Source organism: Anoplophora glabripennis, unplaced genomic scaffold (genome assembly GCF_000390285.2).
Source record: "Anoplophora glabripennis isolate ALB-LARVAE unplaced genomic scaffold, Agla_2.0 scaffold82, whole genome shotgun sequence".
Classification (NCBI taxonomy): domain Eukaryota; kingdom Metazoa; phylum Arthropoda; class Insecta; order Coleoptera; family Cerambycidae; genus Anoplophora; species Anoplophora glabripennis.
In genome coordinates, this window is record NW_019416227.1 from 703,242 (window position 1) to 720,749 (window position 17,508).

General features: G+C 33.5%; 1 protein-coding gene across 1 annotated transcript; it reads left to right on the plus strand.

Moving 5' to 3' along the window:
- The first annotated feature begins 2,513 nt into the window (after positions 1-2,513).
- On the plus strand, positions 2,514-11,373 carry LOC108903406 (putative inorganic phosphate cotransporter). The gene is made up of 9 exons (XM_023454846.1): positions 2,514-2,616; positions 4,895-5,052; positions 5,149-5,285; positions 7,208-7,526; positions 8,635-8,852; positions 8,908-9,057; positions 9,143-9,275; positions 9,334-9,590; positions 11,113-11,373. The coding sequence occupies exons 2-9, from the start codon at positions 4,995-4,997 to the stop codon at positions 11,278-11,280; spliced, it is 1,440 nt and encodes a 479-aa protein (XP_023310614.1). The 5' UTR covers positions 2,514-2,616; positions 4,895-4,994; the 3' UTR covers positions 11,281-11,373.
- Positions 11,374-17,508: the final 6,135 nt, after the last annotated feature.

Sequence of the window (17,508 nt, forward strand, 5' to 3'; positions counted from 1 at the left end):
GAACAAAAAGTGTTTATCATAGAGTCCTACTTTAGAAATGGACGCAAGATTGATGGAATATGAAAGTATTCTATTGAGGAATGTTTCATAGAATTTCAAAATCAATTTCCCGGCGTTGTTGAGTACAAAATTTTTCAAAGTGCAGTTCAGCGTTGTGTTTAATGTTTTTCGTGAAACGGGCAGTGTAACAAGAAAAGAAGGAAGCGGCCGACCTAAAAAGCGGACTGAAGAATTAAAAGAAAATGTCCAACAAATAATGGAAAATGCGCCAAGAACTTCTGTACGTGTTTTATCACAAATGGTGGGAGTATCAGTCGGTACCTGCCACACAGTGTTAAAAAAAGATTTGCGTTTGTTCTCCTATCGTTTAACTTGTCAGCAAGAACTTCATGAAGTTGATTTTCCGCGACGGGCTGTATTTTGTGAATGGTTTTTAAACAACTACGGTGAACTTCATAATATCACCTTTTTTTCTGATGAAGCCTGGTTTCATTTAAGTGGTTACGTAAACTCACAGAACATGAGAATGTGGTCTTCTGAAAAACTAGATAACTTTTTTGTCGAGGGCCCTCTACACGCAGGATTTATGGACCTATTTTTTTTAATGGTACTCTTACTGCGCAAAGGTATAGAGAAGAAATTATCGCTCCTTTTGTTAACCAGCTGGAAGAAAACGAAATTACAAACTTTTACTTTCAACAAGATGGCGCAAGGGCACATACGGCAGGCGAGACGATGACTATGTTGAGGGAAGTTTTCCAAAATCGACTAATAAGTCTCAATGCTGAACATGAATTTCCACCGAGGTCATGTGATATTACGCCGTGTGATTTCTTTTTGTGGCCTTACCTTAAAAACACTATTTTTGAACTGCCTATTCCTGATTTAAACCATCTGCAGGCTCGACTTATAGACAAGATTCGTGAAATTAACAATACCCTGAGCATCTTAGAAAATGTCTTTAATTCTTTGAGGAACAGGTGTGAAAAGTGCTTGGAACAGGGGGACACTTTCAGCAGCTGCTTTAATTTATTGTTATAACAAGGAGGGGGACACTTTCCGCAGCTCCTTTAATTGTTTGTTATTGTTATCACGATTATTCTTTAAAATAAAGTTATATAGTCATTAACGTTATTGAAACTGACAGCTGCTATACAGCTCGTTGAGAAATGAGGTTAAGTTGGTCGCTATAAGCTACTCCCTACGTCCAATGTGTCAGCCAACTTCGACCACGTTTTTATTTGAACGCTCGTTATATGTATATATCTTATCAAAAGGTATGTATAAAGGATTCAAATTATCTTGTACTTTGTCAGTTGCGTGATCTATCATCTTTGTTAGATATACAGGGTGAACTATAATTAGGTGTAAAAAATTAACCAAAGCTTTCTCAAATCAAGACAAAAGAGTAAAAAAGTAAAAAATAGTTCAGGGGTTGAATTTTTCCAATGAAGATTACATAATTTTCATTCAAATAAGACTTAGAATGGTATGAATAAATTTCTTAATTCTGTGTAAATTTTGATAATGTTTCTACTGATTTTTCATATCCTTCACTTTATCCGGTGTAAATATTTTTTCCGCAGTTTTGAATTATTTATTTATTTAAATTATTTATTTAGAAACATTAATATTAATATTACAACGCGAAACAGTTACTTATGTTAATTCCCTGAGAAGTAATTGTGGAGGTATTCAGTTTAACTGCGATACTATCGTTCGCGATTTTCGACTGTAACTTTTTTTCTGACAGTACTAAAGAGAAATGGTAAAATACTCTTTTGTACGATCTACAAAACGACGTCTCGAGCGTCAGAAAATATCAATCCGGTCAAAAGTTCCTTGCAAAAAAACGCCAATTATGCCCATGTTAAATAAACAATAATAAATCGCGATGTTATCACAGAGGCTTCTGCGGATAACACTCGATCATTCCTCGCTGCAGACAAATAATTTATGCGAAAGTCGGAATCCGTAACTGGATTATTTCGCGAGTTATAGCCTTAATAAGATTTATTTTGCACGCAATTTTGCATTAAACGCAATAAATATCAGTTTTTATACATGTCTCACAAATCACCTATTCTTCAGCAGTTATCTTCCCAATTTTTTTATTGTTAAAAGTGATGTTATTTTGTTCGTGGTATCATAAATAACTATTTACCCTAGATGTAAAAGACTTGTATGTTCTGTAGACAAAAAAATATTGGGGTTTCCTAAAATGTCAACATTTTCTGACAGTTCCCGAAAAAATTCACTATAATTTTTTTTCGTTTGTTCTGTCGCTCAAAACGTGATGCAGGTGGAAGTCTATTCGGTTTATTCACCTTTTCAAATCGTGATCCGAATCCAATCAAACACTGATTACAAAAATAAGCATATTGTCGCTTCTGTGTTGACCCAAAGAGGGCAAGGTTCATCAACCAAGAATGTCTTTCTTATTTATAGACCGTGGTCGTCATATATGTAAAATATTTATTATTTTATATGTCGAGTAGTTTTGTAACGGACATGTGGAATATTTAGTCTATGTTTTCTTATCCGGCTAGAGGTCCTATAGAGGATTACTAGTGAAAAAGTGAAAAATAAGTGAATATATAGAAACAGTTCAACAAGGTATGTGAGCGTATTATATTTTTTAATTTTTTGGGTAATAACAAGTTATAATTGAAAACTATTTGCACAATGCTAAGAAAGTAGGTTATTGTGTCAGTTTTGCTGTCGATTGATCGATTGCCTTGATCCGCAGTAGTGGATTGTTATGATTAGATGTTACATGAAGATTTGTTATCTTGTAATACGATCAGGTAAATCTGTGACAAGGTTCGAAGAAAACAAACGCAAAGAGAAACTATACAGGATGGTACATATAAATGTGTCGACACTGTAAAAAGTTATTCATGCCCGGCCATGATTTTTACATGTTAATAGTAAATTCACTGTAGTCCTCAATTTTCTTTAATAAAATTTAGTCGTTTGATAAATATATTTTTCGTAGTAATGAATATTACATTTGCAAAGTTTCTATCATTTTGGATATTGTTAGGATCTAGGTAATTTTAACTATAAATTTTCGTGATAAATTCTAGTTAAAGGAAGTAAGTTATTAGCCATATTTTTTTGAAAAACTGCGAATAAAAAAGTTATTATCGATTTTCTAGTCTTTAACGGCAATTAAGACCATTTGATGGTCCATATGTGCAGTTTATTACTTGCAAGAATTGAACCAAATTTGCAAAAAATTCGTTCAAGTGAAAACAATTGTCTTGAAATTTACTAAATGTCACACAATAATAGTCGTTTACATTTTTTCCGTCGGACAAGTCTGCCGCGTGCATACGTCGTGTGGATCAGCTGTGTAGCGTTGTTGTCACTTAGCGATGAAACTCCCCAATATTAATACTCGCTGTATTTTGAAAACTGTTAATCTTACGCCCCTATAATATACAACCTTTTTGTTCGTTTATGATTACTCTATCCCATGCTGAAGTAATTGCAGTCATACTACTTACACACTCTAGATAAGGAACACTTAACAAAAGCGAATAAAGCTATCTACTAAATATCTATAATATGTATAATATGTTCTAAATATCAGCTTTTGATGAGAATTGTAGCTAACAATGCTGCATATTTTTTTCCCCACATTGTTCTGCATTTCTATTCATTAAAATAACAATTAGTATAGTATAACTATTTCCATTTTATAATAAAAAATGTGTCTTTAACTCGTGTTTCTTATGTTTCATAGAAATCATAAAAAACGAGGAGCTAAAAGTAAGAAAACAAACCCATATCTCAAAGTAGGAGAAACAGAAATAATCATTGTGTAATATGAAGTAAAACAAAAAAAATGTAACTACAAAAATAGCGTAATATTACAGAATAGACCGCAACTATCAACCTTAAATTAAGATGACTTAAGTGTCGTGTTTAAAAAAATGGTATAATTTTGGATAAAATTACTTTAAATTAATAACGTAATATACAGGGTGTCCCAAAAAAACTCCAGAGTTGAATCATATAAAAAAGTCTCAATTATCAAGAAACCAATATGCTGGTGGCCTTGGAATTTACCCTGACATTAAATTTAAAGGTCAAAATAAGGTCAATTTGAAAACATGAAATCTCATTTTTCTCTGAATAACTTGACAAAAATTGAGCAATATTTACACGATTTTGAACGACAAATCAGATATTCGATATTTCTGTTTGAAATTTCCTTCTATGTAGCAAATTTCACGAACCTGTTGTAAATTTTCTCTAATTTAGAAATATTTCACAATTAATGTAACCAACGATATTTCATATAGACAGAGAAAGAGGAAGAAAGTAGTGATATTTTATTTGGAAAAGTGTTTTTTATTTTTATCCCAAATCTGTTAACATTTAAAACTTATTTTACTGGTTGTGTATTGCTAGACTAAACACCCTGTATGTCGTTCCAATTGTCGCTCAAAGAAGCCGGAAAACTTCGTGTAGTTCAATGTACTTCATACGACAAAAGATAAGCTCTTTGAACAAATAATACCAGACAAAAGTTACCAGCTTAATAAATAAATTGGCCAAATATTTTTCTTATTCAAGCCATGTATTGTTAGAGTGAACTGTGGACTGAGCTAACAATATAAACGTGTTCTGGTAAAATATTCAATAATCATTTTAAAGTACCGGCATTTTTATATCGATAAAATTAATTATTCCAATGATACAGGCTAATTTGTTGACGAACCCTTATCGCCTTGCTCATTGAATAGGTACGGACGATAAATATTTTTAGTTAGTTTCAAGATCACCTCTTTTAAAAATCAAACATCGAGATTAGACAAGTACTCGTAGTTGAGCACGATAAGATACCGTTTATAAAACTCATCGGCGCATTTTTTCCAACCAGTTGTCAAAGACGTTGAGATCGACTTGTCCAGACTTTGGAAAATGTCCACCTGACAGGTAAGAGATATTCTTGAAGAATCGTTCCCGAACACGTACAAGTTATGTCCGATCCAGAAAAGGCCGTGAAAACTGAGACAAATAAAGAAGTGGAAAAGCCTGGTAAGTCATTTTACCGTAATGCGTAATTTTAAATTATAAAAAATTATCTAATTAACGTGTTTTTGAATTTAAATATGCCCTTTTTAATGTTTTCAGAAGGAATTTTTGGGATTCGCCACAGGCAGTATGCTCTGCTCTTCACTGTAAACCTTCTAGCCTACAGCATAAGAAACGTTTTGAATGTAGCCGTAATAGCTATGATAAGTGAGAATCCTCCGGATGAAAGTGTGCCGGTAAGTCAAAGAAATGTTTTTGCTAAGTTGATTTAACGATTTTATTGATATTTTTTTTTATCGCCAAACGTTACTGTAAAAATCAAGGATTTTACCCGACGCAAATAGTTATCAACATAGCCATGACTGTATGACATTAATCAGAAATCGTTTGTCGCTCACACGGAATTAAAAAATATAGTGAAAATGTTTTACTGGCCTATTTTTCCGAGTTATCGAAAGAGTATTCTCCTTCTTCAATGATTCTCCTTCTTCAATGTAGTCGTATTATTCCATGGTGAAAGCAAAGGTTTCAGCAAAAAATGACGTTGACATTAGTATATAAAAAAACTTAGGGTTTTTTTTTAAACAAAGAGGAAGAAATCATATTCCAAAAAAGTCCAAAACTCTTTCACAAGATTAAATACTTAAATTTTTACTAAATGCACCGGATAAAATGTACTTGATGATGAGGATAATTTATGCTATTTTTTCAAAAATAATTTTATTGTATCAAAGGTAAGTGCATAAACTTATATACTGTTCATCAAAGATCAAAAACAAATTTATCTAAATATTCTAAAATTGTTTAAACAACAATTATTTTCAAAATATGTCGAAAATTAGTTATTAATTAATTAATTATTAATTTAATCATCATTTCTTCAGTGATTAAAGTATAATTCAAATATTATTTACTGTTTAAAATATAAGCAAATGAGAAATTAACTCATTATATTACAAAAATACAAAATTATAGTACAAAAATTCGAAACAAGCGCCAGAGCTCTCCTAATTGACGGGTTCGAATTTTTCAAAAAGCATTTGAAAGCTTGAGAGCCCTTCTATATGTGATTAAATTTTCAAGTATCTAAGGGCCTTGGTTTTTGCTGTGCAAAATTTTGAAAATTTGCAATTTTTTTTTCAAAATTTGGATTGCAAAATTATTATGCAACATCTATGGAACCGATTTTGATGAAATTTGGTGTGATGATTCTACATAATATGAAGATTTCTTGAGCCAAGTATGAAGGTCCTATACCCAATTTCAAGACCCCAAAGAAATTCCCTAAAAAGTAATGTTTTTTAACCCCATTTTTGGCGATTTCTTCGATTTTTAAAATAATAATCATGATTCATTCGATCTGTAATTGGTCATATTTTGTAAAATTTAATTCCAAACATTTTTTTCCTCTTACATTTCCGCATAAAATCAACTCTTGAAAAGATACATAATTAAATAGGAAGAAAAAATATTACATTTTTAGAATTTTTTTAACATATTGTGCCCCCAAAAGTTAAGCCCACGTTTTTTATGCGCATAGAAAAATTTTCATTTCTAGTGATATTTTAAAGCCAAAAAAACAAAAATCTCCGTCGATATACGATTCACCCAATCCAAAACAGATGCCGCTTAGTCTATTAATAGTAATTTAACAAAAAATAAGTAGATTTATTTTCTATTTGTTGTAATTTTTCTGTATACTTTGTCATAATGAAATGTGATAAGTTATAATATCTCCATTTTTTTTTTAATTATAAATTTTTACGGTTGGCGATAAATTTTGTATGCACCATGTCAGTAAAGTGTCTTTATCTAACTCGCTTGTTACTCGCTTCGCTCGCTCTGGGCTCATAATATCAGGCTCGTTCAATAAGGAATCACTTTAGTGACTTAGTTCATAAATAACCAGTATTTCGTGAAATATTCTGCAACTAATCCGCTCTTCTAGATTGATCCTTGCGTTGCTTTAGCACAACAATATTTTTGTTTAAAAATGATTCATATTTAGCAACAATTTGTATGATAAAATGTCAGGAAGGTCAATGATTACTATGTTTGTCCCATATTCGCTTCCAAGAACAAAACTGTAGTAAACAATATTCGGAACAGGAAGTCTTCAACACGGAAAATTAAAAAAAAACATTTTTGTATTTTCCAGACCTATCCGGAATGGTCAGACAAGAAAAACATAATGCTCTCATCGTTCTTCTGGGGATATATTTGCCTGCAGATAGCAGCTGGTCAGATAGCCAAGAACTACGGACCTAAACTGTTCCTCACCGGGGCTGTTTTCGTGTGTTCTATGTTTTCTGTACTAATACCCTTATTCGGAGAAAGATTCGGGTACGAGGGCATCATCCTGTGCAGGATAATCCAAGGACTGTCCCAGGGATTCATTTATCCTTCCGTGCATAACTTGCTCAGCGCCTGGGTGCCTCTGGTCAACAGGGCCAAAGTGGCGAGTTTTATATACGCAGGTAATTCTGATGATTACAGTTTTTTATGGAGTACACGCGGGAGGAGTGCCGGGACCGCGCCCGCTCGTGGATGCCGGCCCGTGCGAGATTTTTGAAACGTTCAAGTCAAAAAGACGAGAGCGGCGTTCACGCGCCTGCGAGGGCCTGGCGCTCCTTCTCCCGCATACAGGCCGTTCATTAAGACTAACTTTTACTGCTGCTAGCGCGTTTATTAGATGAACATTTTGAAAATAAAAGTTTAACCCTTTCTTTAATTATCTCTAATATCTCGGTCTGATACGTCCAATAGTTAATTAACAATTAACGTTATAAAAAAAGCGTAGATGATTTCCCATATTTTAGATTACCATAGAAATAAGCTCTGTTTAATACAAAAGAACGAATTCCCGAGCGGCTTTTGCCTGATCTTGGGATAATTTGTTTATAACGCTGTTTTGCGCGTCCTACTTTCTTGATTGTAAAGGGCTACTTGATTTCACCTTTTTGAAAAAATATTTTGATTTTGCTCGAGTTATATCGTACGTTGCCACATACCTGAAGAAAATCAGAGATACAAAAGAAGACTAATAAATAAAAACATGTAATAAAGAAGAGGAGAAACATGTGAACAAATCACATTTTGAAACTGTTTTTTATACAGTTATAGCATTAATTATCTCCGGGTAGCTTTCAAGATAAAAATCTAAAAAATACTTGTTACAACACGGTATCAGATTTTGATTTTAATTTTTCTTTGTATCAATAAGCTGATAATATCAAGTTTCAACGAGATGTTTTGATGTGTACATATGTGATCTTAGATATCAGGATACTAATACGTGATAGTTCCGCATTTCTCAATATTACATAACCCTATATATACTTATGCCCATAAAAAATATAATCGTCTTTTTGCTTATCTTTGTCCACGAAGAAATGAATAGGACTAGCTTCTTCCCCTCTACTAGCCTTGTTCCTAGGATAGTCCAAATAATTTCCGCATTCCGATATAATGCGTCATGGTTTCCAGTCAAATGTAATCGCTTTTGACTGTAGAAAACCGTTTCTACTGCACTAGGAGCAAAGCTAATCACTTCAACGTACTTACAGCGACTTGTAACTGTTACAGGATCTCCCTTGGGCACAGTCATCGCGTTGCCCATAGCCGGTTTTCTCTGCAGCACCAGCTGGGGTTGGCCCTACTGCTACTATCTTTTCGGTGGAGCGGGTATACTCTGGTGCATAATTTGGTATTTCGTCGGATCCGACAGTCCCCAGAAACATTCCAAAATATCGGAAAAAGAGATTTCCTATATCCACCACGGGACTAACGACGAGGACAGAGAGGTGAGAAAACCCTACACCTTTTTTTAATTCTAGAAATAAACTGTTTGGATTTCAGAACGTTCCGACGCCATGGAAGCACATTTTGAAATCGCTGCCATTCTGGGCCATCCTGGTAGCGAATTCTGGTAACATCTGGGGCTACTGGACTTTGCTGACCGAAATTTCTACCTATATGGAGAAGGTTTTAGGTTTTAATATAGCTTCGGTAAGAATTTGTATATCCTACAACTGCTACAAGACTTGTGTCTTCCAGTCAGTTTGAAAAATTAATTCCTTGCGTTCTTCCACAGAATAGTGCACTATCTTCCCTTCCGTACTTAACGTACTGGCTGTTGAGTATAGCCATGGGACATATAGCCGACTATTTAGTAGTAAAGAAGATAACTTCGATTAAAATAAGTAGGAAAATTTTCAACTCGATAGGTAAGCTATTTTCAATGGAAAGGTGGTCGAAAATACCAACTTAAAATCATCATTTTAGGATTATTTGTGCCCGCTTTGGCTCTGACCAGTCTCGTCTTCGTCGGGCCTACCGAGAAATACCTTACTATAGTATTGCTGGTGACGGCGGTTGGATTCAACGCTGCTACACTATCTGGGTTCAACGTGAACCACATAGACATAGCTCCTGTACACGCTGGGACTCTTTATGGCCTGGCTAATACTGTGGCTACGCTGTGCGCTATTTTGGCCCCGCTGACCGTCGACGCCATAGCCTACATCACGGGGTACCAGGAGGTAAGCGATTCTTGCGCGTATTTCTTTAACGTCTTCTTTTTTGGCACAAGGAATTGATTCTATTGCCAAAATAGTACGCAGGGATTTATTCTTGCACATGCGACACTTGCGACTGGAAAGGCGTGGGGGAATGCGATTCCATGGGCGTATCAGTTTAGAAGGTGCCAAAAACTGTATAGATTCGATTTCGGTAAAAATTAGATGTGAAAATAATAAGTCTTTCATGCTGGCACGCCTATGACACACCTCAGTCGTCTCTCTTTTTGTGCGTGATGAACAAAGATAGAAATAGACGAAGTGCGCATGCGCAAGGCAAATATATTATCTGAACACTATGCGAAATGAACGGCACATTATAATTTCCATGAAAAGAACCCACAAACTTATTTTATGAGATTAAGACGTAGTAAAAAACTGTGTTTAATTTATTTATGCTTCTATTTTGGCAATGAAGTGTAGAAGGAACATGTTTTGGCATACAATACTATAACGTTTAAAGTTTATTGGAAAAAAACTATTAATCGTTCAAAAACTACTTGAAAAAAATTATTAGTAGACATTTTATTGTACGTTATGACGGGGAAGAGTATGTAGAATGATAATATCAAAAAAGTAATTCAAAAGAAGTGACGCTAAATTGGGAAACTGCAAATAACTGGCAATTTTTTTTCACTTTTTTTACTGCCCATGAAAATCTAGACGACCTATCGGAATGTCAGTTATTTTGTATTGTAGGCAATTAAATTACCAACAATTAAAGGCACCTAGAGTCATTTTTCACTAATTTGTTAACTGTAAAATAAAGATCAAGCGCGGAAATAGCAGTTTTAGAAAATTGCGCCTTATTATTGCAAAAAGCGATGGATGTTGATGAAACTTATGGAAAAGACTGTCAATCCAATGACCAACAAGTGTGTCAAATGCCGATTCAATTGACCGTGAAATTGTCGCTCCAACTATTTGTTAATTAATTTCGTTTGATTTTTTGTAACTAATTATTTAATTAATTTTAGGAAAAAGAAAAATATCAGGAAGTTGAAATTAAGCTGCCCCATTTCAACTAATACGTGCAAAACAGCGTTATAAGCAAATTGTTCCTGGGTCAGGCAAAAGCCGCTCGGGAATTCGCTCTTTTTGTATTAAATAGAGCTTATTTCTACGGTAATTTAAAAAGAGAGAAATCACCTACGCCACTTTGTTCCCAAGATAATTCTTTTTATATAATGTTAATTCATTATTTTATATTATTATTAATTATTTCACTGGCTTGTAATATTTAATAAGCCATATTAACAGTTTCCTCATAACTACACACTTGTTATATCGATCTAATTTGATTAACGTACTTATTTATGCCACTACGTACGTACTCAATGTCACAAACTAGCCATTGTTTTTGTTTGCACTTGTCAAGAAATGTTTAATATAATCACATCAGGCACTGCTAACATATGGCGTAATTTGTTTATTGGATTAATAAGAGAGGAAATGTTTATTATTTGCTAATTACATGTATTTACAGACCGATAAGGCGCTGTGGAACATAGTTTTTGTCGTAGCAGCGGGGATATACGCCGTATCTGGCCTATTCTTTGACGTAGGAGCATCGGGGAAGATTCAGCATTGGAACAATTTGAACGTAAACAGAGAACAACCGATGAAAATGACTGTGATTGAGAATAGCAAGTGATCTAACAGACTGATTTAGTAGGATTAGTTATTTATTGATACATTTTTGTACTGCCAAATAGTTTTTTAAAATAAATTGTAGGTATTAAATTCACGAGTTTCTCTTTTTATTCACTTTTGGGTGTGTTGGAGGTAGAAACATAATATATCCAAGTTCACTGTTAAAAAAATCAAAGTTAAATCTTCCAATTTTAATATCTACTAATTATGTCATTCATTAAAATGTCTCAAAATTAATTAAGTACCGATAAATCATCGAAGCACTTCTGAATTACAATGTTATCAAGGTTACAAACCCGATATCTTCAAAATGTACAGGAGAAATCAATTAAAGTTTAATTTTCTAAGGAAACGTCGAGTCGTAGTGAAAAATCTACGTTAAAATATTTAGAAATGCATAATTATGAAAAAAAAACGCAAAAATGCACCGCCACGGCAAAAAATGAAATAATTTTTACACAAATTTTTTATATTCTATAAATTTTCAATTGCAACTGAAAAAAATATTTATTTTATCTACAGAAGGTAAGTGACAATGTGTAAAAAATAACTAAAATACATAAAAAAAAACGAAATTATTTTTTTCATTGAAAAAAATTAACGAAAATAAAATATCTTAAGATATGGGGCATTCTGTGATAAATTTAAATTTTCCTCATTTTTTGGCATTATTTAGTACCCATTTAGAGTAGCTTTCATGATTATTTTCAAACAAGGCCAAAAAAAAATCTGCAAAATTAAAAATGGTCTGGTCACTACTTCAGTGATTTAGCATGGAATGCCTCACATGTATTAAAAGCTTTTACATTTTCTTCTACGAGTATTTAGAACTAAGTTAAATTTTACCAAATAATTTTACTTTCATCATCAAAAAATCGCCGCCTGACGGCATAAAAAATTAACAATTCCTTTTAAGCTGTTTTGCTTTTATATACTGGGTGTTACCTAACGAATGTTACATACTTCATGGGTATAATCTAGAACCAAAATGGTGTCAATTTAACCAAACTTGCTTAAACGAAAAATGTCGCAAAAAAAGTTGTTTCTTTTTATTTCTTGTTTTCTCCTTAAAATTTGCTGTTGCTTAGTTTCTCTTCTTGAGGTATGCAGTGATTATGTTCCTATTAGGTTCAATCATACAGGACGTTCATTTTACTACAACCCATTGTGAATATTATTCTGTAATTTTTTTGTACGTTTAAATTTTTTCACGCAACTATCAGAAATAGGTGGAGAATTTTATTCTACACAAAAAATTTATACCTATTACCTATCAAAAGTCGAAATTATGCTCGGTTATTACAGAAAATATTTATTAGCATATGATAATAATATAATAATATCTCTACTCCTCATTCTAACTACGAGAATTAGCCCAGAAATCGGAGACTTGTGCGGGAGAGGAGGCGGCATATTATTATTGCGCCCAGGAACGACTTATGTTGGTAGGCCCTAACCACAATTCAGTGCAGGAATGAGGGAAACCTGGAAAACCTCATTAATTAGGGGGGTGGTCAAATGCGAACCGGTGTCAATCTCTCACATTGACCCAAGCCAACATTCTTCCACCCTACCATACCTGCACAGAGGGTGCCAGTCCTCCGTACAAGCATAGCTAATCTACGGACTACCGGCCGCGGGATTCGAAACCCGGGCCGATCGACACATCGATTTAAGTACTGACGCCTTAAACCGTGCGGCTATCGACCGATTACCGATATACTCCATATTTTTTGGAAATAACTACGTATTCATAATAAAGAAAAGAAAAAAATGTAGATAGTTATTGTCGTCAATAAATAACACTTACGCGGTTTGCCTTGACCCTTGACTGATAATATATTATCAATGTTACTGATCTACAAAGTTTACGTTAGTGGAATTCGATTGAAAACGAAATTGAATTGATCTTATAAAAGCTTGAGTGTTATACTTGATATGAAAGCTGGAGATGTATGCCTACTTAAAATCGATAGTATTCCTCCTGTTCACACGGCACCAAATGGTATGATAATGTAGTAAAATTAAACGAAACTGAGAATCCATCGTCTGAATCACAGCATATCTAAACCAGCAGTTGTCGGCACTTTGATATCATTCAACCTTTATAAAAGTTTATTCAACAATATTTACAATAAGTTTTGTTTGTCCACATTGATGTTAAATGCACTGTATCCCTCATTCTTGGAGCAAGTCTCAATACAGTCCAACACGTTTTCATCACCACTATCAATTTTCATTATTCTTTTCGTGATATTTTCTTTTTCAAAAGTAACTTTAATGTAGCCTTCCCCCACAATAGCTGCTATCTGTTCGCCGTTTACAAAAGTTTCAACGTCAATCTTACACTGAAAGAAAATGGGCTTATTAAACTGTTTATCTAGAATAATGTGTATAGCGCATATTAAAACTTTTATAACCAATATATACGACTTTTATTAAAAAAAAAGCAATCATCTCCATACTCATTATAGAATGAGTTTAACTGGAAAGTACACCTTATGCATCTATGAAATAAAGGTTATAATGAATTACTTATACATTATTAGGTGTTATAGACTTTATGTTCCAATTGTATAGTAGGGAAGATTTGTTGTATAAAGATCAGTATCGGAATTTGTATATAACAATTATATTAACAGAATTATTCGTTCTTATACTGAATATATTTCCGTTTTTAACGTGTAAAACGCGTCTTATAATGGTTAAGTGATCGTCACCTCTCCGTGCATAATCGGTTATGATCGTAAAATTTCCGACAGTCCGCTGTGCATCGACTTACGAATATTACACGTCTAGTTTGATGAAAATAGACGGTATAGGCACATGTTTTGTGGGATCATATCGCGTTGTGTGAAATGGAAAATTATGTAAGTATCTAATTGTTTTATGGCTTGTAATTGTTTTGCTTTTCAAATGTAAATCTTGTCTAAATCTTAAAAATTATTATCTTGTAGGTATGCCCTATTAGAAACCGCTGATGGAAGTTTTACATAAGATGGAGGAACAGAACGCTAGCGGTGACAAAGAGGAGCATGGGTATAAAGTCAATCAACCAGGGGGAATAGAATTAGAAGGAAAGATGTTCAACCTTTCTGGGGATGCTTCATTCTTAAGGTGGAAGAGTTATAGTGCAAATTCTCATGTAATACAAGAAAATACGGGTGCATCGTTACTAAGAAAATAACCTGGACAATTTTGGGAGCGATTTGTCATCATTTTTAATGCTTAAAAGTATGTTTTGTGCATGTTTACATTAGAACCTCAGCTTGTAATTACAGTTATCCAATAAAATTTCTGAAAACTTAGTAATATATTTTTAACTTATACAGAGGATACAACAGTTTAATACATCTATTATTATAGAACTTATAACCAGTACTAGATGTTCTAATAACGATATGGAACACTTTAATAACAGTTATTGCTATTATTTCGTAAAGGGTATAAAAAACGTTGTATATTAGTTATACAATAATAAATAATAATAAAGAATAAGGTTTATAGTCACTATACAACTGTGCTAGCAGTACGCGTTTTATATCCAATATTCACCTGTTTAACTGTCACATATAGTATACAATGGTCTTATAAGGGCATATAGAATTCTAATAAAGAATACAGCGCATTTCTTTCAGTGTACCTTTGCCATATGCTAACATATAGTCACCCTTACCTATGCCAATATTTACCGGGTTCTTAAATTCTTGAAAATCACAAAACCAGTCACGAAGTTTCGTCATATGGTCCGATGCTCCAGAGTCGATTAGCCAGAACTCGTCATTACTTTCACCTCGATTTCCTATTAGCGCCAATCTGGCCGTCGGTTGCCGTACACTGGAATTACTGTCTTCCTGACTTCTTGATAATTGTTGTCTCGAATTTGCATCACTGTTACCACGAACATTTGATCTGTTATTATTTTTAAAACAGTTTTTGCTAGTATGTCCTTTTCCTTCACCTGTAGCAGTCAGTTCATATGACCTGTCTTTCCACAGTTGGCACTTGATTTTTCCTCTCATTTTGAAAACGTTTATACTGATCTTGCCTCGATAATTTAGTATTAGATTGTTGTTCCTGTACCCTAATCTCTTCAGTTCTTAATCTCGCGGTTAGGTTTTCTAGATTTTTCCACTGAGTCCCATGCACTATGAAAATGATTATATTATCTCTTGGATAAGGTAGACAAAATTCGTGTCAACAGCATTGATTCCGGAACTTCGCTTCCGAGACTGTTTCAATTTTGATACATTAAGAGCAACACTTTCATTCTCTATCCACTTTAAATCAAAGAATTGTTTCTGGACTATCGATAAATATTCATCTGATTTCATGTCATATCCGTATATGACTTTAACTTTTTCCACATTTCTCTCGCAGTTGTGCAGTTTTGAAACAAATCTTTTTCTTCTCTACCGACGTGACAATCAACTTTCTTGCAGCCTTATCTGCCTTTTGAAACTTTTTCAACTTAACTTGATAGTTCCCTGAATTTTCTTCTTGACGAACTAATAGCCCTTCACAAGCATATAGCATATCATTGTCCTCCTCTAGATAGATTTTGACTCTCCTTTATTACTTAAATTGCAGTTTTCGGTAATAGCACGCGCATATTTACTTTATACAAATTACCAATTTCAGATCCAATCGCTATAACTGTTTTACCATGATACATTGCTGGCCATTATAGAATTCTTCACAAATAAAAAAGTTCGAAGAGCAAATATTTCTTTTAAATACAAATGAAATTTTATACCTACTTATTGAAATTCAAAAGTTACCTAATCTCATAACTTATCCAGAATACACCCATTACAATGATTAGCATGACATTGACAATCGATTCATTGCTTGTTGATTACCGTAGATGTAATAATAACCGAGTTATCACTCTCTAAAGGTGACTGTTTATTTTTCGAAAAGTAAACTTTTTACCGTAAAATAATGGCGAGAGAACTAATTTTTCGAAGAAAATGAATATAACCTCTTTTTAAAGTGCTTGGAAAGACCTTCAAAATGCTTTTTGAAAACATTTCGTAGCTCAAAACTCGCGGAGTTATGATGAAAATAAAATGGTCATCTCATTTTTTTCGGAGAAAAAATCAACAATAAAATCTATGGCTGAACCATAAAAATAGAAACTAAGCGTAATCCATGTACAGTTGACTTTATTTAGGTACTAATAATAGGCTTTGCAAGTTGACCGGTTTACAACGCCTAAATTAAAAAAAAAATTCGAAATAACTCAAAAACTGAACAAGATACGTGAAAAATGCAATAGTTCAAACTGAAAGGTCTTTTTTATAATATTTTTGCTCTCTTTCAATTTTTCTGTAGAGCAAAAATTAACTGAGATATTACGTTTTATAGTTTGCATTTGCGTGTAAGGACCACCTTCTTTGATCCCTTAAAACCTAAAAATCTCGAAAACGAAGAGTTCAAGACCCTTCAACTATATAGGTTGATTTGTAGCTCTTGCAATTCCCTGCAAATTGCTTTTTGGAGCGATGAAAAATATTAAAAATTAAAAAAGTTATCGTGAAAAAACGAATTGTATTATTCAGTGGAAATTGTCGGATCGTGTAAATGGCTTAATTTCCGATAGTTTCCAAGGCGTAATAAACACTAATTCCACAATTTAAGTTTCGAGTTTTAAGTAATCTCGTAGAATTTAGTAATGTATCGTTGAGTGTATTGAAGCAGGTAAAAATTCTTCAATTCCTCATTAAGGGTTGTTTTTAACGGTTGAGACGTTGCAATGAATCATGTAACGAGCGTTCAAATAAAAACGTGGTCAAGTTGGTTCTGAAAATTTGGATGTAGGGCGTAGCGTATAGCAAATGAACTTAAACGTCATCTGTCAAAGCGCTATATCGCCGCTATCAATTTGAATATTTTCGTTTTAAAAAGCGTTTAAAATGGTGTTTTCTCAAGAACAAAAAGTGTTTATCATAGAGTCCTACTTTAGAAATGGACGCAAGATTGATGGAATATGGAAGTATTCTATTGAGGAATGTTTCATAGAATTTCAAAATCAATTTCCCGGCGTTGTTGAGTACAAAATTTTTCAAAGTGCAGTTCAGCGTTGTGTTAATGTTTTTCGTGAAACGGGCAGTGTAACAAGAAAAGAAGGAAGCGGCCGACCTAAAAAGCGGACTGAAGAATTAAAAGAAAATGTCCAACAAATAATGGAAAATGCGCCAAGAACTTCTGTACGTGTTTTATCACA

Bases quoted from the DNA above. Each gene is read 5' to 3' on its own strand.
- LOC108903406 (XM_023454846.1), top strand. From the start codon at position 4,995: ATGTCCGATCCAGAAAAGGCCGTGAAAACTGAGACAAATAAAGAAGTG. The intron at 5,053-5,148 runs GTAAGTCATTTT...TAATGTTTTCAG, and splicing joins TAAAGAAGTGGAAAAGCCTG to AAGGAATTTTTGGGATTCGC. The intron at 5,286-7,207 runs GTAAGTCAAAGA...TGTATTTTCCAG, and splicing joins CTCCGGATGAAAGTGTGCCG to ACCTATCCGGAATGGTCAGA.